At 44.2% G+C, this 25,411-nt stretch overlaps 1 protein-coding gene across 1 annotated transcript; it reads left to right on the top strand.

The window, feature by feature from the left end:
• LOC106567935 (spectrin beta chain, non-erythrocytic 4-like) lies at positions 1-25,119 on the top strand. The gene is made up of 19 exons (XM_014137849.3): positions 1-1,356; positions 12,320-12,583; positions 13,219-13,449; positions 13,729-13,818; positions 14,083-14,361; positions 14,581-14,711; positions 14,937-15,141; positions 15,401-15,646; positions 16,007-16,141; positions 16,466-16,707; positions 17,448-17,586; positions 18,282-18,366; positions 19,270-19,499; positions 21,073-22,649; positions 22,851-22,914; positions 23,069-23,316; positions 23,632-23,802; positions 23,968-24,010; positions 24,371-25,119. Exons 1-19 carry the CDS (start codon positions 1,228-1,230, stop codon positions 24,698-24,700), a joined length of 4,839 nt encoding a protein of 1,612 aa, XP_013993324.3. The 5' UTR covers positions 1-1,227; the 3' UTR covers positions 24,701-25,119.
• The last annotated feature ends 292 nt before the right edge of the window (positions 25,120-25,411 follow it).

Below are 25,411 nucleotides of genomic sequence, written 5' to 3'. Positions count from 1 at the left end.
CTAGTGCAGAGAAATGTCCCTGGTGACACTGAAGGATGACGCAGGCTCTCCCTCTCTCTTTCTCTCTTTCTTTTTCCTTTCTCTCTCTCCTTCTTTCCCAATAGCTCTATATCTCTCCTTGTTCTCCCTCTCTTGTTCCTTCTCCCTTTCTCCTTGCTCTCTCTCTCGCTCTCTCTCTCCTCACTCTCTCTCCCTCCCTCTCCCTCTTCCCCGGCACTGCAGTGCTGGTTGTGATTGCACACACACGCGCACACACACACGCCACACACCACACACACACACGCTCTCACACAGCGGAGTGTAGCTGAGAGACAGGGACTGCAGCAGCATGCACCAGCCGCGTCTGATCTGTGTGGTGACATGAGGAAGAAGAACTGGGAAGAGGATATAGCGTAGCAGCGTCTTACACAACCCAACCCCCATGCGTACGGTCGCTACATCTCTGCTCTGCAGCAGTGGCAACGGTGCATTTCAAGAGCGGACAGCTTATGTTATCTTCCCCCTCTGACTGCACTGCCTCTGCATCCATCCCATTCACTCTGTTCCTCCCACTCCACCTCTTCCTCATCCTCCCAACCACGGCATCATTAGGCAGGACTACAGACCGTCCGGGATCACCAACGGCAATCACTGGATGCTCAGGTTTGCCCTCTCTGAAGGAGTCGTGGTGGAGATGCTAAATCATCATTACCTCCATTAACAACCGGATTCTAATCTAGCTCAGGAGACAAGGAGAAAAAACCACCCCAAACAACGAAAAAGGAGTCTTAGATGTTTGTGACGCTCTTTGTCGGCGCTGTTGGGTAGTTGATTAGTTTCTTCTATTTGCTTGATTGTTTTTATCTTCTCTGAGACTGGCTAGCAGGCACTGCAGCACCAGGAAGGACTGCAGGAGCCGTGAAGGGTAGGGCATGAGGACCCAGGGGCGAGCCAGTGGAAGGGCTTGAGCTACCATTGCAGCCCCTGCTGCTGCTGAGGTGCTTATCTTGATTTTTTTTCTCCAGAAAGGGCGGCTGGTTGGGGTGGGTTGTGACAGTGCAGGTACTCAGGACCCTGCAGAGCGGAGTGGGTGGCTCTGGCATAGAGGAGCCAGGCAGGGAGGCAGGACGTCCTGTGGGAAAGGAGGAGAGAAGAGAAGAAGAAGGGCTGGCTCAGGCTCGGGCCCCTGATGGTGGCTATTTTTATCTCCCCTAGCTGAGTGATTGGGGACAGCCGGTAAAGAGAAAGATGCTTATGGGTGCGGGACGAGACACGGCGCGGGATGAGGCACAGAAGCTTCACCGGAAATGGCTGAAGCACCAGGCCTTCATGACCGAGCTGGCCCGCAACAAAGAATGGCTGGCCAAGATAGAGCAGGTGAGTGGAGAAGGGAGGGGAGAGGGTAGTGGGAGGAGGTCAGAGAGGGCAGGTGAATGGAAGGTGCTGGGGGAGGGTAGTGTGAGCACATGATTGAGAGAGGGTAGTGGGTGTGTGCGTGGGTGGGGGGGGTAGCAGTGTGTGTATGTGCGTGTAAAGGGATGATGGGCGATAAGACACATCAGACGGTGGATGGGATGTTGGGGGGGCGGTGTCATTACTCCATTTTGAGTAAACTGTAAACAAATGTTGTTATATGCTTCTACTAAGGACATCCAGAATTTCAAGTTCAAGGTTATAAATGTGAAAGCTGTATAGTTTTCTGCATGAATGGTGCAGTAAATCATAAGAAAGGTATTTTTCCATTGCCTTTTCAGCTACGTACTAACATTGGATTCTATTTGCGCAGTGTTTCCTCCTCAAAATATTTCTTATTAAGAATTGGATGAAACCTGTGAACAACTTGACAGCAAGTGGGCAATCTATCAAACCTGTGTGATACTGCCAACATTCATGGCCTTGTTTTATGAATATACCGCCAAGTCTTTATTAATAGCGTAGCTCTGTACAATAGGAAATTGTTTGTATGGTAACTAGATAGGCCTACAGCAAAAACATTTATTTAACCTTTATTTAACTAGGCAAGTCAGTTAAGAACAAATTCTTATTCACAATGACGGCCATACCCAATGAATGCCAAACCCTAACCCGGACGACGCTGGGCCAATTGTGCAACGCCCTATGGGACTCCCAATGCCAGCATCCCAGTTCTCCACTGCTGTCAACAGTGAAGAGAACCCATACCTGGGTCGTGTTCAGTAGAGAGAACATTTTTCGAAACAGGAAGAAACTGGGAGGTACTAGCTGAACTTTTCCAATAAGAACAAGCCTTGGTGTTACCGTGAGCCCTACTGACCACGATACAAGTGTACTTTAACCACACTGCTGCAGAGAAGCCTGGTGGGAGGCTCATGTGGGTGCTCCACGTTTGAATCAGTTGATTTAACCCAGAATTCCAAAATGACCCCTAGCCCCTACACCTAAGGCACTGCTGTGGAACTGGAGGATGGTATAGATGTAAGTAATATGACACAAATTCCACACAGCCAATCAGAAGGCCTGGTGAAGCAATTGCCATAGCGAATCCTTTCAGATCTACAAGGGTTAAGAGTCAATTTAGAATAAATCTACCCATTCCAGGAGAAGGTCTGTGTGGTTTGTAAAAGTGTTCAGTGCAAGTTATTTGATTGAGGGCTAGGCAATACTGTGAGAATTAGCTTATCTAGCCCACATACCCTTTTGAATGCTTTCTTGACCAATGTTGACTCAATTTATTGAGGCCCATCAAGAGAGAAATACAATAGATTGGATGTGAAAACAGCACTTGATCAACATGGTATGTAGGATCTAGCTAACTAATTATTGTGGATAACACCATTTTAAAAGCTCTATGAGTTAGTTAGATGTCTTGACGTTAAACATTAAATGTCCTGAGCTTTTTTGCAAGAACATGATTTAACCTCAGTTGGCGTACGTTTTAAGATTGATATTTAATGGATTTCAATGCATTCTGGTAAATCTGTTTTGTTATTGTAGAGATGTACTGAAATAATTTATTCATCAAGCTCATAAGCAGAGTATGTATCTTTTCACTTCCAAAATCGCATTGAATGTTATGGCATGATAAACTCAATCACCTCTAATTTACAAAAAGTATTCTGTTGCTATATATCCAAATGCAGAAGTTATTGATCACACATTTCATATAAATCTAAATGATATACCACTGAGATGTTAATATGATATAGTAGATGTTAAACGTGAAGTGGTGAATGAATGATTGAGACTGAGAGCCCCTCACCATACCATACGTATCAGAATGCTCACATGGCCATCTTGCTTGTCCATGCATGAAATGTGTCATGCAGTGTACCATGCAAGACTAGGCCCCCCTTCATGAGCCTGATGCTGCTCAAGATTCTGTCCTGCAGCCAAAGGCAAAAGGGCTTTGTAGAGGATCTAGGTTTGACGCCCTTTTCATAAGCACGTCTTTGTTTATTCTAGATGTGGCTGTAAAATTCAATTGGATTATATTATAATAGGTGCAGTGAAATAACTGTTCAATCCAACGGGGAATAAAAGTAGTCAGAGGAGATGTCCTTAGTTGGAGCTGCTGTACCAAACAGTTAATCGCCATCCGTCCAACACTGACGAATCTTTGGAAAGGCCAGGGCCATGTTCAGTAGGACATAACGTTCTACTGAACAGGCATACCTCTCTGTCTTGTAGAGTAGGGATTGGAGCTGGTTCTTAAATGATTGATTTTTGGGAGTGAGGATGTACTCGGTGCTGTTGTGTCTGTTGGTAGAGTAGATATAATATGTACATGCATAAAAAAGCCCTTTCATATTCAGTATCGGATGTTAGTGACCTACATTTCATACCTGTGTAAGATATACTATCTTGGATGAAAGCATCTTACAATTAAGTATGCATTGTTTATTATTTACATACATCAACAAATGGCTGTGAAACATCTACTAGTGGCACAGGGAGGCCCTAACTCTAGAACAACAGCTCTGGTCAAAGTGAAAATGGAGTGAAAAAGGATACCGGCTCTGCTTCGGAATCATCAGGCTATTTGTTTAACCTCTCATGCCATACACCAGATAGATACAGTACATCGAATGAGTGGACATGGAGTGCAGAAGATGGCTGCTCTGTCTGTGGTGAATGCATCCACAAGGCTGACTAGCGGGGTTTCTCAAGGGCTCTGTCTCTGCTAGCCCCACACAGAGTGTTACAGAGACCCTCATGTCTCGCTACTCTCACTAACATCGCTTAATCGGCCCCCACCTCTCCTTCTTCCTCTCCCTCTCTCGTTACCTGGGAGACTGGGGAGAAAAGATTACGCTGCGACCTGGTGCGATTAGAAAACTCTGTGTCCTTTTGGAACGGTTACCGCCCTGGCCCATGCCTCTGCTCTCCCACTGTACTTACTCAGCAGATGGGCCTGAGCCCCAGCTTGGAGCTCTGAGCTGGGGCTGGGCATGAGCTCGGAGCTCTGATCTGGGGCTTAGGACTGAGCTCGGACCTCTGAACTGGAGCTCTCTCTGTGGAGGTCTCTTCAGTCCCCTGGGGACGCTTGTCTGTAGCAAAGAGAGGACTCTGGGTTTTACTTAAGGCTGACCTTGTGGCAATGCTTTGCCAATGGCTCAGGGGTCAAACGCTGTGTAAACACAGACAACACAAAAATACCTATCCATCTCGAGCATTTTACACTGTTTAACAAAAGCAGACGACAGGATCGCATGTCCGTTGATTTAGTCTGGTGAAGCTATTTTTAAAGTATTGGTTTGTGAGTCTGAATTTTAGTCAGTGTTGTTTTGGTTTCTCAGAGTAGTAGCTAGAATCTATCTACACACCAGTGGAGGCTGCTGAGGGGAGAGCGGCTCATAATATTGTCTGGAATGGAGTGTAATGGATGGAATGGCGTGAATGGAATGGTATCAAACACATGAAAACTATGTCTTTGATACCATTACATTTACACCATTCCAGCCATAATTATGAGCCGTTCTCCCCTCAGCAGCATCCACTGCTACACACCCACTTGAGAAGCCATGTAGAGTGATTCCTCACGAAACCCAGACAAAAGAAGACCATGATTTTGGGGATTTTCACAAAATGGAATCCATAGAATAGTCCATTAAACAAAGGATTGTTGACAAATATTTGACATTTGTATCTAAAAGCATAATTGAGAAATAATTTATTAAAGTTGCCATATTAATTATCTTTTGGCCTTACCCAGGCCTCCTTTAATACTCTATAGTGTTTCATCTGTAGGTGCTACAAAGCAAACATTGGTGTCATGTCCCACTGGGCACAGACGTCAGTTCAACATCTAGTTTTGATTTACATGTGGTTGAGTTGTCAACTAATGTGAATTTAACGTGAAATCAACAAAAAATGTCACCATGTCATTGGATTTAGGTTGAAGGTTGGGTGAATAAAAGACGAAATGCCCCATGGGTCGATGACTTTTTGCAAATCCAATTAATTTCCGATGTTGATTCAATGTCATCACATCGTTTTTTGGCGTTGAAATGATGTGGAAACAGCATTGATTTAACCAGTTTTTGCCCAGTGTGATGAAGCTTTACCGCTTGCTCTGTAATATGAGTAGTATTTGGATTTCAAAAAGTAATTTTTTTACATTACAATTATTGGCACCCCTGTTTTCAATACTTTGTGCACCGTCCCCTTGCAAGGATAACGGCACTAAGCCCTTTTCTACAATGTTTTATGAGATTGGAGAACACTGGGAGAGATCTTAGACCATTTCTCCATACAGAATCTTTCCAGATCCTTGATATCAATCGGTCTACTCTTGTGGACTGCCCTCTTCAATTCAAGCCACAGGTTTTCAATGGGGTTCAAGTTCGTAGACTGAAATGGTCATTGCAAAATGTTGATTTTGTGGTCAATTATCAATTTCTTTGTGAATTTTGATGTGTGCTTGGGGTCATTGTCTTGCTGGAAGATCTACCTGTGGACAAGTTTCAGCCTCCTGGCAGAGGCAACAAGGTTTTTGGCTAAAATGTCCTGGTTACTATGTACTTGGTCAAGTTAATTATGCCGTTGACCTTAACAAGGGCTCCAGGACCAGCAGGCCCATACATCAAAGATCCACCACCATATTTTACAGTAGGTATGATGTTTTCTGCATATGCATCCTTCGTTTGATACATACCTGCCACCACTGTGTGGCTAAAACCTCTACATTCACCTAATATGACCATAGCACCGGTTTCCAATCCAAGTGTCAATGCTGTTTAGCAAACTCCCAGTGTTTACATTTGTTGGTCACTCTTAATAAAATAAAAAATTCTGCCAACCCTTACAAAGAGCATATTGGCATGGAGGTGGCGTCGAATTGTAAATTAAGAGATTTGGTGACCCCGAGATGGGACCAAGTATTGCAATTCTCCAACTTTGGCCCTTGGATTTTTCTTTGCCTCCAGAGCCATCTTCCATACTGTGCATGGGGACAAGATACACATGCATCAAGGAAGTTTATGTCTGTTCCAGTTGGTTTACACTTCTTAAATTGATTTAAGTGAAACAGGAAGCCATGTAAGGCCACAATTCAATGTCTTAAGTTAATGCAGGTTTTAATTTTGTTTGATTTCATTTATAATAATGTTTAGGGTGGCCAATCATTTTGACACCTCTCTTTTTGAGAACAAAAGTATTACTTATTAAAGAAAATGTCTTTATATGAGCAATTGTATTAGTGTAAAATAATATATATATATATTTTTTTTAGCATACAATATTGCTTAGTATTTGTGTTATTTGTTTTATACATTATTTTTTGCTAATCTTTATCAATCGTGCCAATGATGTTGGAGGTGAATATGTGCTTGTCAGTGTGCTTGTCAAGATGCATAGTGTATTTACATAGGTGTGTATGTACTGTAGGAATGTATTGGTCCCATGTCTAATGTATTGCCCTGACATCCCCCTCTCCTTTGCTCTTCCTCACTCTCCTCTCATATCTCCCTCTCCTCCTTTTTCTTTCTTTCTGTCCTTCTCATCTCTCCATTTCCTCTCCTCCCCTCACACTGATGTCTCTTCTTCCTTCTCTCTCCCTGTGTGTCAGTGAAGACGAGGGAGAGGGGAGAGAAAGAGACCTAGCCTGCTTTCTGCCTGCTCTGCATTATGAGAGGAGGAGAGAGAGGCAGAGAAAAAGAGAGAGGGAGAGAGAGCGAGGGAGAGAGAGAGAGAAAAAGAGAGAGGGAGAGAGCGCTAGCAGCAGTTAAGCAGAGAGACTGTGCCAAGAGGAGAAATGCAGCACTGCATTATGAAAGCCACAGGATAGGCCCAGCTCGCTCTGAGAAACCTATAGGAGAGAGCTATACAGGAAAGGAGATACGAGAGAGAGAGAGACCAAGATTTACAGGATGAAATATGTTGTATTCTGGGTTACTATGCATTTCCCTGCATAGTACAATAGATAGCAACACCAGTTATTATCATTTAGTCGGGTATTTTAGAACAAAGGACCAATTTGATCCAAGCTTTTCTTCAAACGGGGTTGTCTTGAAAACAAACATTGCACTAGGCAGGTCTCTATTAGACTTTCGGTTTTGAAGGTTTGCTACGTGTGTACAATACAGGATTTTATGTCAGTTTCACTGCACATTTTCCCTTTGCTTCCTTATGGCTGACTGACATTCAGTGGTCCTTGATAGAGATGACGAGGAAACGTCTGATATGAACACTTGTCATAGGAAACACCTCCTGTTCCTCTCAGTCGGAGCATGGGAGGAGACTTTGCATGCGGATTCTATTTCAGGAGACTTGGAGTGGAGCCACAGAGAGAGCTCCATCAAAACACACACACACACACACACACACACACACACCCACACACACACACACATACATACATACATACATACATACATACATACATACATACATACATACATACATACATACACACACACACACACACACACACACACACACACACACACACACACAGAGAGAGAAGGAAAACGCCACAAGCTTTGATCTCTCGCTCTCTACATCTAGACTCCCCTACGTATTTATTTGGACAGTGAAGCTAAGATGTTTAATATGGATCTATACCACCATTGTGGATTTAAAATCAAGTGTTTTATATGAGGCGACAGTACAGAATGCCACCCCTTATTTATTTGAGGGTATTTTCATATATATCTCTGTTATACCATTTAGAAATTAAAGCACTTTATGTATCTAATCCCCCCATTTGAAGTTACAGTGCCTTCAGAGAGTTTTCACGCCCCTTGACTTTTTCCACATTTTGTTGTGTTACAGCCTGAATTTAAAATATATTAAATTGAGATGTTTTGTCACTGGCCTACACACAATACCCAGTAATGTCCAACTGGAATTATGTTTTTAGAAATGTTTAGAAATGAATAAAAATGAAAAGCTGAAATATCTTGAGTCAATAAGTAAGTATTCAACCCCTTTGTTATGGCAAGCCTTAAGTTCAGGAGTAAATATGTGCTTAACAAGTCACATAATAAGTTGGACTCACTCTGTGTGCAATAATAGTTTTTAACATGATTTTAAACACTAACATCTCTGTGACCCACACATACAATTATCTGTAAGGTCCCTCAGTCGAGAAGTGAATTTCAAACACAGATTCAACCACAAAGACGAGGGAGGTTTTCCAATACCTCACAAAGAAGGGCACCTATTGGTATATAATTTTTTTTATGAAGAAGCAGACATTGAATATCCCTTTGAGCATAGTGAAGTACACCCAGTCACTACAAAGATATGTGCGTCCTTCCTAATTCAGTTGCCGGAGCAGAAGGAAACCGCTCAGGGATTTCACTGAGGCCAATTGTGACTTTAAAACAGTTACAGATAATAATGATGAGTGAGAATGTTACAGAGGCATAAATATCAAACCCCCCAAAAAATGCTAAACACTCCCCTTATTGGTAATGGTGAGAGGGACATGTTTTGGGGGCATGATCTTTGCGCATCTGTAACTTTCTCACTCATCATTATTCCAGATTCATTCATGATTTTCCGTAATCACGTTTTCATCCGCATTAGAAGTATTAAGAAATATGTTATATTCTTGTTTACAATAAAAGTGACTCCAAAATGACACAATACATTATTTACCATTCAGTTCTATTGGGTACAACATAATCCAAAACACAACCAAAACCATCTGTAAATGTATCCAAAAGGTTTGCAGTGTCACAAGCTTTGTAGTCATTGCGTGCTAGGAATATGGGACCAAATACAAAACTAAAACTAACTAAATGTAATACACTATAAGTGAATTTGTCCAAATACTTATGGCAACTTCAAATGGGGAGACTAGATACATAAAGTGTCTAAACAGTAAAACAGATACACTACATGACCAAAGGTATGTGGACGCCTGTTTGTCGAACATCTCATTCCAAAATCATGGGCATTAATTTGGAGTCGGTCCCCCCTTTGCTGCTATAACAGCCTCCACTCTTCTGTGAAGGCTTTCCACTAGATGTTGGAACATTGTTGCGGGGACATGCTTCCATTCAGCCACAAGAGCGTTAGTGAGGTCGGGCACTGATGTTGGGCGATTAGGCCTGGCTCGCAGTCGGCATTCCAATTTATCCCAAAGGTGTTTGATGGGGTTGAGGTCAGGGCTCTATGCAGGCCAGTCAAGTTCTTTCACACTGACAAACCATTTCTGTATGGACCTCGCTTTGTGCACAGGGGAATTGTCGTGCTGACACAGGAAAGGGCCTTCCCCAAACTGTTGCCACAAAGTTGGAAGCACAGTATCGTTTAGAATGTCATTGTATGCTGTAGCATTAAGATTTCCCTTCACTGGAACTAAGGGGCCTAGCCCGAACCATGAAAAAAATGATTCATCATTCCAGAGACAGCGTTTCCACTGCACCAGAGTCCAATGGTGGCGAGCTTTACACCACTCCAGCCGATGCTTGGCGTTGCGCATGGTGATCTTAGGCTTGTGTGCGGCCATTCCATGAAGCTCCCGACAAACCATTCTTGTGCTGATGTTGCTTCCAGAGGCAGTTTGGAACTCAGTTGTCAGTGTTGCAACCGAGGACAGATGATTTTTACGTTCCACGTGCTTCATCTCTCGGCGGTCCCGTTCTGTGAGCTTGTGTGGCCTACCACTTCACGGCTGAGCTGTTGTTGCACCGAGACTAGACATTTCCACTTCACAATAACAGCACTTACAGTTGGCCAGGGCAGCTCTAGCAGGGAAGAAATTTGACGAACTGACTTGTTGGAAACGTGGCGTCCTATGATCGTGCCACGTTGAAAGTCACTGAGCGCTTCATTAAGGCCATTCTACTGCCAAAGTTTATCTATGGCGATTGCAGGGCTGGCTGTGTGCTCGATTTTATACACCTATCAGCAGTGGGTGTGGCTGAAATAATAATTGAAGGGGTGTCCACATACTTTTGTATATATAGTGTATGTATGGAAATACCCTCAAATAAAAGGTGGCATTCTTTACTGTTGCTTCATACTAAACATTTGATCTCAAATCTAAAATGCTGGCGCAAAGAGCAAAATTTAACTTCTAGCTTCCGCTGTCCAAATAAAAACACCTTTTGGCATTTCTAGAGCCATCGTGGCCTTGCTCATGTGTTGACTTAGGTTCAGGGACAAAGATGATAAATTAACCACACATTTGTTATAGCCCAGAGTTTGAACAAAAGATGTGACATTTGGGGTTGTCTTGGTGTTTTTGACCAGAAGTAACATCGGTTGTTCAATCAAAAGGTATTTGTCTTCTTTTTTTCCTAAACAACCTTTCAGTTAGGGTCATGACCTTTAAACTAGTGCTGATCGGTTATTTCTCTGATTCTAAACAACTAATTGACCGACGTCGGTTAAATTATTTGAATTCCATTTAGTTCAATTTTTTGTGTGAGCTCAATGTGCACGTTGCAGTTTCTCTAGAGATAACTCATATCCAGCCTGAACTGTGTGATGTAGTAGGGAGTTGTAGTTTCCAATATTCTACATAGTTTAGTGCATAAAATGGGTTATTAACTACAATGACCATAATCCATTGCACATATACTTGTCCAGTCTGTTTCTTTTAGGCCTGCTACTGAAGAGAGAAGAATGCAGGATAGTGAGGGGATATAGAGAGCAGCTGTTGCTTCACGATCTCACCTGAAAATACATGATCTAAGTGATTGATAGTTAGCATTCAGCAGTCATAAAAGTATGCCTTTTTACTTTGAAGAACTACAAAATAGTGATTTTGTCAGACAGCATAGGCAGCAGTTCTATAGAAATGGGATGACTTGGAATGAAATAATAAAGTAATCAAATAAACAAATGTAATATACACAGCAACTGAAATATTTTATTAAAGTAATGTGAATAAATGATGGTTAATAAGTGATAAGCAGTAATGGGCAGTCACTACCACCATGGGACTTTGATTGTTTTATTTATGTGTTACAGCATTCAACCCACATAATTGAAAGCGAAAGCGAAAACCGTGATTGTTTTTTAGTAATCGAACCGAAACTGAACCGACCTCAAAAAACATGAATTGCTCAGCACTACTTTAAACAGAGACCGTGCTGTGCTTTTCTGTGGTGACTTCAAAAGATTATGCTTTGGATGACTGGGATCCATAGCCTTTTATTGAGACACTGTAGACTTGTGTGCAGACACAGGATGATTTTCATGGAATTCATGTAAAATCAACCTAAAATCAACCTGATTGAAAAGCTTGCCCTACAACCAAGCATATTTAAATGGCCATGATGAACATAAGTATGACATTACGGAAGATCAATCCACCTACGCATAGACAGCAATAGAGAGACATGAAACGTTGTCTATGCTTCAATCTGCTGCAGTCATCCTGCACATTTCACACTATGCTTTGTTAGCCAGATCTGGTCATATTAGGCTTGGGTTTATTCATTTCATATTTTCTGGCATTATGCACCAAAGAGTAGTACTGTATGGAGATTGTAGCCTATATCTGAGAGATTTTCAGCATACTGTACTAAACGAGCAACAATCAGCACAGCCAGTGAGTAACATCCCTCCAAGGGAAAGCTGACATTATACTAGTGTACATGTTGGAGAGAAGCATGAAATCTCTCAGTTGAGAAATCCGACAGTTCATTACTTTATTTAACATCTGAGTTTGATTTTAACACAGTACCAGCAGGGTGCCTTTACCATTATGACAATGGTATATGATAAAAACGGCATATCAACTGAACTATCTCAGCTTATATTTAACCATACGAACAGTGAAATGAATTGTTGGCCATGTAAATGACAGTAGTTAGGATAAATTAAAACTAAGAAAATAACTTTGGTAGTGCAGATACTGTATGTAACCACCGTTCTATCTCTCTCCTCTATGTGCCTTCAGGAGGGGCAGGAGCTGATCGATGAGAAGCCGGAGCTGCGTTCGGTGGTGCAGCAGAAGCTGGAGGAGATCAGGGAGTGCTGGACGGACCTGGAGAGCACCACCAAGGCCAAGGCCCGAGCTCTGTTTGAGAACAACAAGCCAGAGCCGGTGGTGAAGAGCTACTCAGACCTGGACCACCAGCTCTCTGGCCTGGAGAAACAGCCCCCACAGCTGGAGCAGGCTCACCATCTGCCCACCTTCAATGAGCAGCTGCATAAATTCCAGGTGTCTATCTGTGGAGGCTGCTGAGGGGAGAACGGCTCATAATAATGTCCGGAACACAGCAAATGGAATGGCATCAAAGACATTGAAACCATGTGTTTGATGTATTTGATACCATTCCACCGACTCCGCTCCAGTCATTACCACGAGCCCGTCCTCCCCAATTAAGGTGCCACCAACCTACTGTGGTGTCTGTTTACTGTTATAGGTTGTTCTTTATGTTTTTTGTTTTAAGGCAGTTATTTTGTGACAAAGACTTTGTGCTTTGGACAACTTATATCAGAACATGGAGACTACATTTAAGAGTGTAACACAACACATTTCAACTACATTTTCAATGAGTTTATGTAATCTTTACAATCCATTCTACTGTCTGTTAATGCTATAGAAGCCGTTGTTGTGATTTTTCTGTGCCAAGTTCCCGCCCACCAGCCACTAGGCTGGTTGACATTAAAGAATGCACCGTATGCTTTGTTCTTAAAGCCGTCTAACCCATTACGTAACGTTGAAACACAACACACACATAAGAAAATAGCTGAAAGTGCTGTTCAAGCCCATGTGCTGTGTGTTTGGGGAATCAGTCTCTCATCATCTAGCTCTAACATGACCTTTCCTTCCCTCGGGCTGGCCTTCCTCAGTCTCAGATGGGGGACTTGTACAAGGACGTAGGGGAACTAGGGTCCCTCCAGGGGGTGTGCCTCCCCCAGCGAGGCAGCCTGGTGAAAGGCGGGGAGGGAGAAGGGGGCGAGCAGCCAGCTGTGGTGGAGACCCGCATCGTGCGCCTCATCGAGCCCCTGAAGGAGAGACGTCGCATCCTGCTGGCCTCCAAGGAGATGCATCAGGTCGCCCAGGACCTGGAGGAAGAGATAGTGAGTGACTGACACACTTTATTACTCCATGGTGCCTCCAGCCTTTCTTACTCTATCTATCCCTCTCTTCCTGGCATAACTTAATCTATCCATATATTCAGTTTGTTTCTATCCTATAGCCTCATAAGGTCTCTAATATGTTTTTCTAAATGTTTCTTATGTTATATGGCCAAAGGTTTAATATGTCTCCCATCCTTGATCAATTAAACCACCAGGCTCTCCTATCAATGAGATAGGTATGTACAGACAGTCACTGATGACAATTTGCTGATGTTATAGCTGTGGATCCAGGAGCGGCTTCCTCTGGCTTCCTCTAAGGATTACGGCAACAACCTGCAGAGTGTTCAGCAGCATGTAAAGATCAACCAGGTGAGAGACAGATTATCTCTATACAAGCACACTACACTATCTCCTCACAGCACAGTATCAACTCAATCACTAGCCCTGCTCAGCTCAGACCTAACTACAGTCCCCACAACACTAAACCATGGTTGTGTTCAGTAGGGAACACCGCCACACATTTCTGGTGAAGGAAAACGATAGTACCTCCCAGATACTACCTCCCCATTTCACTCTGTTTGGAGGCGTTTTCTTCCAGCTGAAAATGACCCCTGTCTCTTATTGGTCCGTCAGACGCTGCAGAGGGATCTGCAGGGTCGCCAGGCGCGCGTTGAGGAGGTGTTGGACCGGGCGGGGATCATCGCCTCTCTGCGGACCCCCGAGGTGGACTTTGTGCGCGAGGGGGCAGGGCACGTGCGTCAGCTTTGGGAGGTGCTGAGGCTAGAGGCGGAGAGGAGGTCTGTGATGTTGGATGTGGTGCTGCAGGCCCAGCAGTATTACAGCGAGGCGGCCAAGGTCGAGTCCTGGCTGGCAGGCCAGAAACTGCACCTCATCAGCGAGGAGAAGGGCATGGTACGTATGGCAGGCATGGGATCATGTGACTGAACTGGCAGGGTGGGCATGAGACTGGCCCATTGGTTAGTGCACAGTGCTCCAGGAGGACTTTTACCATCATTTGTCTGCTGTGCCTTTCTTTTACAAACAATTTACTTCTGGGTGATGGTTTGTTTGTAAAATGTATGTATCTGTGAACAAGGATTTGGTCTCTAATATGAGGTCCCTCTTGTGTAGGATGAAGCAAGCACCCTGCAGCTGCTGAAGGAGCACCTGGCCTTGGAGGCGATGGTGGAGAACTACGCTGAGACAGTGGGCATGCTCTCCCAGCAGTGTCAGAGACAGCTGGAACTGGCACACCCAGACAGGCACGAGGAGACACACTGACAGTCACTCTCAGGCTCAGGCTAGATCTAAACACATCCTTCAATACCCACAAACAACGGCTAATTTATTAGCGGATTTTTAACATAGACCATGGAGCAAATAAAATGATCTCAGTTTGTATAGGCTACAAAATGTCAGTGAATGATCAATTCTCTTACTGTCTACTGTGTAAACATCACCCTCAATATCCCCTCTCTCTGTGGCAGTGAGGGGATCACCAAGCAGCAGTCCCACATAGACCGTCTGTACGTGTCTCTGAAGGACATGGTGGAGCACAGGAAGACCAAGCTGGAGCAGCAGTACTGGATGTACCAGCTCAACAGAGAGGTGGAGGAGTTAGAGAAGTGGATCACTGAGCGGGAGGCCGTTGCCAGCTCCACTGAGCTGGGCCAAGACCTGGAAGATGTCACGGTCAGTCTGTCAATCAATCAGTCAGGCAATCAATCAATCAATTGATGATTGTTGTTCACAATCAGTCCCTGGCAAATGGCATTGTCATGTGTTTATTCAATAAACATCATTTTATGTGAGTATTTGAGTTTTCAAGTGCACCATAAACACAGAACTGAGTGAGACAAAACAAAATGCAATAAAAATGACGTCAAAAAAATGGAAATGTGAAATATGATACATGCCCTCTATAACTTATTTTGGTCTCTCTCTCACACAGATGCTACAAGAAAAATTCACCAAGTTCTGCTCAGAAACAAACAGCATAGGCCAACAGAGGATGGAGCAGGTGAATAAGATGGTGAACGAGATGATAGACTGCGGCCACACGGACGCGGCCACCATCGCTGAGTGGAAGGATGGACTGAACGAGTCATGGGCCGACCTACTGGAGCTCATGGAAACCCGAGGACAGATGCTGACAGCGTCATACCAGCTGCACAAGTTCTTCACCGACTGTAAAGAGGTACAGCTCAGTGTTTCCACAAGATTATTTTCTAGGCGGGGCACATAGGCCCCCAAATCATCATCAAGGTCCTCTTTAACCAAAATGTTTAATTGAAACCAATTGAATCCAAATAAATGTAGGCAGAGGGAAACAGAGCTAGGCAGAGAGGCCTGACCTGCCTGTACAATGGTGAAATAAACCCTAGTACGGCTCGGCTGGATTTATATTAGATAACATCAGACAGCGTAATGTTTGGAGGTGCTGGTAGACCGTAGACAGTGTAGACACTGTGGTCTTGCCATTATCCTGATGTGTGAGGTACTATTTCTGAGGGTCTTATGATGATGATGATGCTGTCTGTCCTGTGCTGTGCTGTAGGTCTTGGTTCAGATTGCGGGGAAGATGAGGCAACTACCAGAGGTGAGGGCGTGCCAAGCCAGCATCGCCAACCCAGCCACGCTGCAGAGGCTCATGCGCTCGTTTGAGCACGCCCTCCAGCTGCTTGTCTCACAGGTGAGTGTCAATTCTTCTATGACCTTGAGGAACATCAATGCTCTCTGGGTCTCCTCTAACACCCATCAGTCAAATAAGTAATTCTCCTGGAGGACATAAGTATGTTACAGATGTTAACCCCAAGATACACAGTGGAGCTGTAAACAGAATACCATTATGCGTACAGTAGCAAAGATGAAAGATATTGTGCACAGACTCGAGTCATACTTTTGCCTCAACCTTAGCTAGCACACCTGATTAACTTGGCTGTAAACTAAACTGAAGACCAACCATGATTAGATGATGATTTGAGATGACAGAGGCATGTCCTGTGTGGTACTCCAGGTAAGGCAGCTGCAGGAGAACGCGGCCCAGCTGAGGGCCATCTACGCCGGGGAAAAGGCAGAGGCCATCATGAGCAAGGAACAGGAAGTGATGTCAGCATGGAAGGAGTTGCTGGTTTCCTGTGAGGCTAGTCGCGTGCAGGTCACCTCGGTGACAGACAAGGTCCAGTTCTTCTCAGTGGTGCGTGAGCATCTCATGTGGATGGAAGGCATCATGGGACAGATTGGAGGGGACGACCCCAGGTAAGTAATTGAAGGTCTCCTTACCTGAACTGAAGTCTAATTGTCAGCCATTTCGTTAATCTCATACCTCTGATACTTGACTTGAGAAATAGGCTCTGCTTAATTTACGGGTAAAAAAATAACTATCTGAAATGTATATGTATATGTAATGTTCTATTTTAGTTACCATATCATGCACCCCTAGTTGAGCTAATTCCTTCTTGGCTTGCACATACTGTAGGGTGTATGGTCCCATTCAAGTTATGCAATAAGCTCTCTTTACTGCCTAGTTTCAAAATAAAACGCTTAGCCACCTTGACCTGAATGTATTCTGCCATTCAGTTTTTGTTTACAGTAATTAAGTAGTAATGGTATTAATTCTTCTTTTAATTTATGTATGACAGGATGTTCACATCACTCATTTACTCTACTTTCTACAGCTAGTTTCTCAGTACACTAACCAGGCACTTGGCTAACATTTCACACATACACTTTACATACTACTGAACTAAGCCGGGCCAGACTGTACTTCGCTGGCATGTTTACAGTATGTATCCACCATATAGTTACTAGAACCATGCTGGAAAGGACGACTTGAAAATAAAATATCCAAGCCAGCACAATAAAGTATGGTTCGAACCGGAACGATATAGTGTTATAATGGTAATAGGTCCCTCTCTTCACTGGACTCTTCTTTTCTGACATTTGCATGGTGTGCTTCCCTCCTGTCTGACCTGGTCCTATGGGGTGGCTTCTGCCAGGGATTCGTCCTCTGCGGAGGTGATGATGAAACAACATGGTGAGCTGAAAGCCAAGATGGACGGCCGCAGTAAGACCCTACAACAGTGTGTCGAGCTGGGAAAGATCCTGTTGGCCGCAGGCAACCCAGCAGCTGAGGAGGTCAGCATCACACACACACAACACAACACAATGTATGCACCAAAACCACACAGCCTCACATACAACACAACACTCTGTATGCAGCAAAACAACACAACACTCTGTATGCAGCAAAACCACACAGCCTCACATACAACACAACACACTGTATGCAGAAAAACTGGTTGAATCAACATTGTTTCCACATCATATCAACCCCAAAAATGTATGTGATGACATGGAAAACTCATTGGATTTGTAAAAAGTCATCAACATAAGGGCATTTCGTATGTTTGTCACCTAACTTTTAACCCTAAATCCAATGGCGTGACATCTTTTGTTGATTTCACGTTGAAATATTTGACAACTCAACCAAATGTAAATCAATACTAGACATTGAACTGACATCTGTGCCCAGTGGGTACACAACACACTATGCAGCAAAACCACATTTCAATCATGCAGTGTTATTGTAACTAAAAAAGTACAATAGATATTGTATGTGTGTCTTCAATGATGTGCGTAAGGAGGTGTATCACTTAACCTCATATGATGATGAATAAAATTCTCTGTCAAGACTGACTTCAAATATTTAGATAAATTGTCATTACGTTACATTTCTTGTAATCTTGAATGTACCCCGTCTCTCTCTCTCTCTCTCTCTCTCTCTCTCTCTCTCTCTCTCTCTCTCTCTCTCTCTCTCTCTCTCTCCACAGATAAAGGAGAAGTTGGACACACTCCTGGCTAAGCAGAAGGATCTCTCTGAGAGATGGGACAAACACCAGGAAAAGCTACAGCGCAGTGAGTGACTCACTACACTGTAAGGCACTGTGGAGGGAGCACAAAGAGCTCTCAGGCAGCACTGCAGAATTTTTTCTATGGAAGGAAGGAAGGGCTCGTGCTCAAGAGAAGTACTGGTTTTAGATCGTGCCTCAGCGAACGGCTTTCACTATGAATATTTGTGTGTGTGTGTGTGTGTGTGTGTGTGTGTGTGTGTGTGTGTGTGTGTGTGTGTGTGTGTGTGTGTGTGTGTGTGTGTGTGTGTGTGTGTGTGTGCGTGTGTGTGTGTGTGTGTGTGTGTGTGTGTGTGTGTGTGGTGTGTCTGTGTGTGGGCTTCAACAATCATTTCAACGTGACTAGACTAGACGACACGTTACAAAACAGTACAGCCATTTTTTTATTGAGCGTAAGGGGGGGCGGAACATAATTACAAAGAATATTTGCACTGCAAATTGGTCACAATAATCCCAAACAGATATATTATTTGACTAAAACATAATTTCAAACCTTGCTTACATTTGTATATGATCACGTCTCTCTCTATTATGTGTGGGAATACTTGGGAACAGAAATCCAAAATGTAAATCACTTGGAGCTGATTTCCTGTTGTTTTACAGTCTTTTATGTCCCCATAAAATAAAATTATTTTATAAATTATTATAATTTTTTGCTCAGAAAACTTGGGGAGCCAAATAGAACCACTGGCCTGCGGGGCCGTCAGTTGGGGAACCCTGACCTAGCACTGGAGTTGAGATAACCACCTGTAAATTTCATGTAAATCATTCCATTGATGTCAGTGGGAGACAAATTCATGCCCATTCAGCATAAATGTGTACAGTATATGAGCTTTGGTTAATGTTAAAAGACTTTGTTATAATAAGAACTATCGAATTGAGCATGCCCATCTCTTCTTCTTTTCTACAGAGAAGGATCAGTTCCAGTATGCCCAGGAGACGGTGAAGGCGGAGGCCTGGCTGAAGGCCAAGGAGCCGCTAATCAACTCCAGCTCCAACTCCAGGGAGGCTGGGGGTGCTGGAGGAGAGGCCCAGGCTCAGACTGACGAGGTGGAGCAGCTCATCCTCCGCCACGAGGCCTTCCGTAAGGCTGCAGCCACCTGGAAGGAGCGCTTCAGCTCACTGAGACAGCTCTCCAACGTAAGCTCTTCTTCAGATAGATACAGACAGTCTACTGTAATGTACCACTGGCTCGTCATTGTTGGCACTGTCTGGTGACAAAGCAGATTTACTTAAGTCTTTGCTTTTGTCTGTTGTCTAACATACAGTACCAGTCAAATGTTTGGACACACCTACTCATTGTTCTTTATTTTCACAATTTTCTACATTGTAGAATAATAGTGAAGACATCAAAATTATGCAATAACACATATGGAATCATGTAGTAACCAAACAAGTGTTAAAAAAATCAAAATATATTTTAGATTTTAGATTCTTCACTCCGACCCTTTGTCTTGATGACATTTTTGCACACTCTTGTTATTCTCTCAACCAGCTTCACCTGGAATTATTTTCCAACAGCCTTGAAGGAGTTCCCACATATGCTGAGCACTTGTTGGTGGCTTTTCCTTCACTCTCTGGTCCAACTCATCCTCCTCGCTGCTTCACGGTGGGAACTACACATGCGGATATCATCCGATCACCTATTCTGCGTCTCACAAAGACAGGGTGGTTGGAACCAAAAAATCTCAAATTTGGAGTCATCAGACCAAAGGACAGATTTCCACCGATCTAATGTCCATTGATTGTGTTTCTTGGCCCAAGCAAGTCTCTTCTTCTTATTGCTGTCCTTTAGTAGTGGTTTCTTTGCAGCAATTCGACCATGAAGGCCTGATTCACACAGTCTCCTCTGAACAGTTGATGTTGAGATGTGTCTGTTACTTGAACTTTGTGAAGCATTTATTTGGGCTGCAATTTCTGAGGCTGGTAACTCTGTGTCTTCTTTTCCTGTGGCTGTCCTCATGAGAGCCAGTTTCATCACAGCGCTTGATGGTTTTTGCGACTGCACTTGAAGAAACTTTCAAAGTTCTTGAAATTTTCCAGATTGACTGACCTTCATGTCTTAAAGTAATGATGGACTTTCGTTTCTCTGCTTATTTGAGATGTTCTTGCCATAATATGGACTTGGGCTTTTACCAAATAGGGCTATCTTCTGTATACAACCCCTACCTTGTCACAAAACAACTGATTGGGTCAAACGCATTAAGAAGGAAATAAATTCCACAAATTAACTTTTAACAAGGCACACCTGTTAGCTGAAATCCGTTCCAGGTGACTACCTCATGAAGCTGGTTGAGAGAATACTAAGAGTGTACAAAGCTGTCATCAAGTCAAAGGGTGGCTACTTTGAAGAATCTCAAATATAAAATATATTTTGATTTGTTTAACACTTTTTTGGTTACTACATGATTCCATATGTGTTATTTCATAATTTTGATGTCTTCACTATTATTCTACAATATAGAAAATAATAAAAATAAAGAAAAACCCTTGAATCAGTAGGTGTGTCCAAACTTTTGACTTGTACTGTATCTGTTAGGATTTTGTTTTCTTTCTTAGCCAAAGGGTTTCGTTCAGACGTTTGATTAATAGTTTACAAGACAAGAAAGGTATTTTAAGTACAGTTTGTCCAGTCTAGTTTGCCAACTCTATACCTGCTAATTGTTTTGCTATTACGTTTTTCATTACTCTTCACTGCAATCTTGACTTTCAGGCAGAGAAGCTGAGAGAAGAACAGAGCAGCAAGCCTGCCCCAACGCCACTCTCCAGTCGGAGGATGTTCCCATCGTCCTGCCTCACTCCGACCTTTCCCCTTGCTACCTCAACTCTGCTGAGGCAGACGGTCCAGCTGCATATTGAGCCCAGGCCCAAGCAGACTAGTCTGGGGATAGCTGCCTCTGCCTCCACTGCAGCCCAGAGGTTGGGTTCTACCATGGCCAGCTACACTCCTGTCATGAATGGCTCCAGTTACCATGGACTGGACCATCAGAGCAGCAGCGGGGGGTTGGAGAGTTCTAACTACCCTGGGATAAACCATCAGGCCGGAGGAGGTGTGGACAGCAGCTCCAGTTACCTTGGAGTGAACCATCAGACTGCCCCCCCACCAGTGGATAGTTCTGGCTACCTTGGACTGAACCATCAAAGCAGTGGGGGTATGGTTAGTCCAGGCTACCTACCTCAAAATCAAAGTAGTGGGGGTATGGGTAGTCCAGGTTACCTGCCGCAAAATCAAAGCAGTGGGGGTATGGGTAGTCTAGGCTACCTGCCGCAAAATCAAAGTAGTGGGGGTACGGGTAGTCCAGGCTACCTACCACAAAATCAAAGTAGTGGGGGTATGGGTAGTTCAGGCTACCTGCCGCAAAATCAAAGTATTGGGGGTATAGTTAGTCCAGGCTACCTTGCGCAAAATCAACACAGTGGTGGTATGGGTAGCTCAGGCTACCTTGCACAAAATCTTAGTAGTGGGAGTATGGGTAGTTCAGGCTACCTGGCTCAAAACCATCAAAGCAGTGGTGGTATGGGTAGTTCAGGCTACCTGGCTCAAAACCAAGGTAGTGGGGTTATGGGTAGTTCAGGCTTCCTTGCGCAAAACCAATGTAGTGGGATTATGGGTAGTTCAGGCTACCTTGCGCAAAATCAAAATAGTGGTGGTATGGGTAGCTCAGGCTACCTTGCACAAAATCTAAGTAGTGGGGGTATGGGTAGTTCAGGCTACATTGCACAAAACCAAGGTAGTGGGTGTATGGGTAGTTCAGGGTACCTTGCGCAAATCCAAGGTAGTGGAGGTATGGGTAGTTCTAGCTATCTGCCTCAAAGTGGTGGGGTCATGGACCCCAAAATGGCATATGCGTGGCAGCATCTGAAAGCCGACTGCATGCAGCCCAGGATCAACCATATCCACAAGGCTGTCAACCCCCTCCTGGAGGCCAGCAGGGCACAGAGGGAACAGTTTGGGGACATCCCCATGGTAGACATGATCGGGCCAGAGTCCGGCCTGGAGCTCCTCCATGGCAGGCTTCAAAGGGACCCCCGCGGCAGCCGCTCCGACCCCCAGATGGACCACCTGCGGCGGGAGAGGGAGTACAAGCTGGGCCGCCAGACCTCCAGCGAACAGGAGATCCAGGCGCGGCTCAACGAGCTGCCAATGATCGTGCGTCAGGAGCGCTATAGGCGACGCCTGGAGAGGCAGTCGTCCAGCGAGCAGGAGGGCAGTGGGAAGGCTAGGACACCGAGGCAGGACGACTCCAGCGACATGGAGTCAGCCAAGGAAGGCTCTGACAAACGCTCAACGTGAGTCCAGGACTGCCTGGTCATAGCCTTAGCAGTGCTTCCCTGTGCTGTCTGTTTTTGTGGCAACTCATTTCACATGCTCATTACAAAAACAGTTGTGTCTTGTCAGCAATGTCCACTGTGGTCCAAAAGCTTTGATTTGGAAAGTATTGATTATATTCCCTGTTTGGGTGACTCATGGCAGAAACTGTCTCATTGCAGAGAGAAGAGAGCCACCACAATGGCTGAGATTGTGGAGCAGGCCCAGGAGAGAGAGGCAGCACAAGTAAGTTATTTCACATGGATTTAACAGTATTTCCTATTTTGATACATTTATCTTGTGCACATTTTATATTTAGTTTTTGTATAGTGAAGATACAGTTTGTTAAGCCACACAGGCCGGCTTTCTGAATGACACACCACTCTCCTGTCTGTTCCAGGCCAGAGGGGAGACGTACCGCCCCACCAGCAGCCTCTCAGCACCCGTGACCTACGAGCGCCCGCGCGCCCGAGACCGCCCCAAACCCCGCAGGAGACCCCGCCCCAAAGAGCCTGAGGAGAAGCGGCGCTCTCGCTCGGCTCCAGCCCAGAGTCCGGCGCAACTCTTGCCGCCCTCACACACTGCCCATAACGAAGGCTTCCTGTACCGCAAACACGACTTTGAGGGCCAGCAAAAGAGTCCCAGCAGGTGGGCTATCCACCGACTCACAGTCACACACACCACATACCACACCACACACTTCACCACACCCACCCTAATACACACCACACACATAGCACACCACAGTGCACACCCCACCACACACCACACCACACCACACACTTCACCACACAACACCCCACCACACACCCCACAGAATTAAATGGTTACTGTAGATCACTAAAGGATATATACAGTACTCTATTGCCATACTATGACACACATATTGATACTCTATGAATTCACTTTGGAAAAAAGGAGAAACACGCATATGTTGCACAATAAGCTGTTCTTGTTTTGCAGTAAGTCGTGGGTGAACTTGTATTGCGTGTTGTCAAAAGGAGAGATCATTTTCTACAAGGACGCCAAGAGCATCACCACACCTTACAATGAAGAAACCCCACTCGACCTGAGCGTCTGTATATGTGATAGCACCATGGGATACAAGAAGAAGAAAAATGTCTTCGTTATCAAGTATGGCTTGATGAAGAGGATATTTTTTTACTCCAACTTACTCCTTATTATAGCATATCATTATTTTGTTCACCTCAAAACTTTTGAGTGTCTTTAAAATCCCTGACTAGAGAATAGACTCTTGGTAATTCCATAACAATGACTCTCTCCTTTCTTCTCCAACAGGAAAAATGATGGCAATGACTATATTTTCCATGCAAAGGATGAGGTGAGAATGCCTGTGATGAAAATGAACATGTTTCATCTAATGTCTTAACATCAATGATTTACTCCCATTAGAGAGCTAGATATGCCACCTCTCTGTGCAGAACTCCTCTCTAAGTTTCTTCCTACAGTAGGTTCCTTCCTTCTAGGGAGTTTTTCCTGGCCACTGTGCTTTCTCTTCTGCTTTGCTTGCTCTTTGGGGTTTAGACCGGTTAGCTGTAAAGCACTTTGTGAACTCTGCTGATGTAGAAAGGGCTTTATAAAAGAAACTTATTTTGATTGATTTATTGATTAAATTACTAGTCTTGCTTCTTGGTTTTGTAGAAACCCTAACATTCCCATGTCTCTGGGTGCACTGTTGCAGGAGGACCTGAAGGCTTGGGTCACTAACATCACCACCAGTATAACTGAACACGAGGAGATCGCCAAGTGGGACAAACCCACAACCTCGTCCACAGATCCCGACCGCTCAGAGAGGAAAGAGAAGTCAGAGGGTGACGCAGATGCCAGGTCAGAGAGATCTGAGATGGGAGGAGAGGTGGAGGAGGAAGAGAGGTCCGAAAAGGATAGGTCTGAGAAGGGAGAGGGGTCCGAGAAGACAGGCGAGGGCTCCGAGAAGGCAGACACGTCGGAGAGGGGTGAGATGGCAGAGGGAGGGGCAGGGGGCTCCAGCACGTCAGGGAAGAGCAAATGATCCCCGCTAAGTGGAGGAGTGGACTGCATCCAACCATCTTCCCGCTCCATCCTAACATTACCCTAAGACACCAGACGGTGGTGAGCAAGCGAGACGGAGGGAGAGTGTGTGCATTTTTGTGCATATCTTCTCTCTCTTTCTCTCTCTCTCTCTCTCTATATATCTCACTGTCTCTCTCTCTCCCTGTGACATCCTGAGGCTTGGGTCCTTGGACTACCTAATGTTAACTGTGACAGACTGATCGTTCAGCCCCTATCCCAGGCAAAATACATCAATGCTTGTATTGCATTTTGGCCCTTGCTGGTAAATTGGAGGATGGAGGAGATGAACCAGCGCCACCGTGTGGTCACAGGCATTCGTCACAGTCACAACTCATTGATAATTTATCTCTTGGATTCACAGCATCTCTCAGTATATATAATATATATATATATATATATATATATATATATATATATATATATATATATATATATATATATAGTATATAAAATATACCTATGACTGACTATGTAATGCTCTAGAAAAACCCAAGCAATGGTGAATGAAATGTCTCACAATATTTTGAAAAAGCTTTTTTTCTGAAGCAATATACTTTTTTATTTCTTCTCTTTGTTTGAGAGAGAGGGAAAGGAGACAAGAAACAGTTACTTATTATTCATTATATGATTGGTCACATTCATCATCAGCTTGTTTCCAGCAGGTCAGCAG

The sequence above is a fragment of the Salmo salar genome, chromosome 13, assembly GCF_965601325.2.
Source record: "Salmo salar chromosome 13, fSalSal1, whole genome shotgun sequence".
NCBI classification, from domain to species: domain Eukaryota; kingdom Metazoa; phylum Chordata; class Actinopteri; order Salmoniformes; family Salmonidae; genus Salmo; species Salmo salar.
This window is presented reverse-complemented; position numbering and strand designations above follow the sequence as displayed.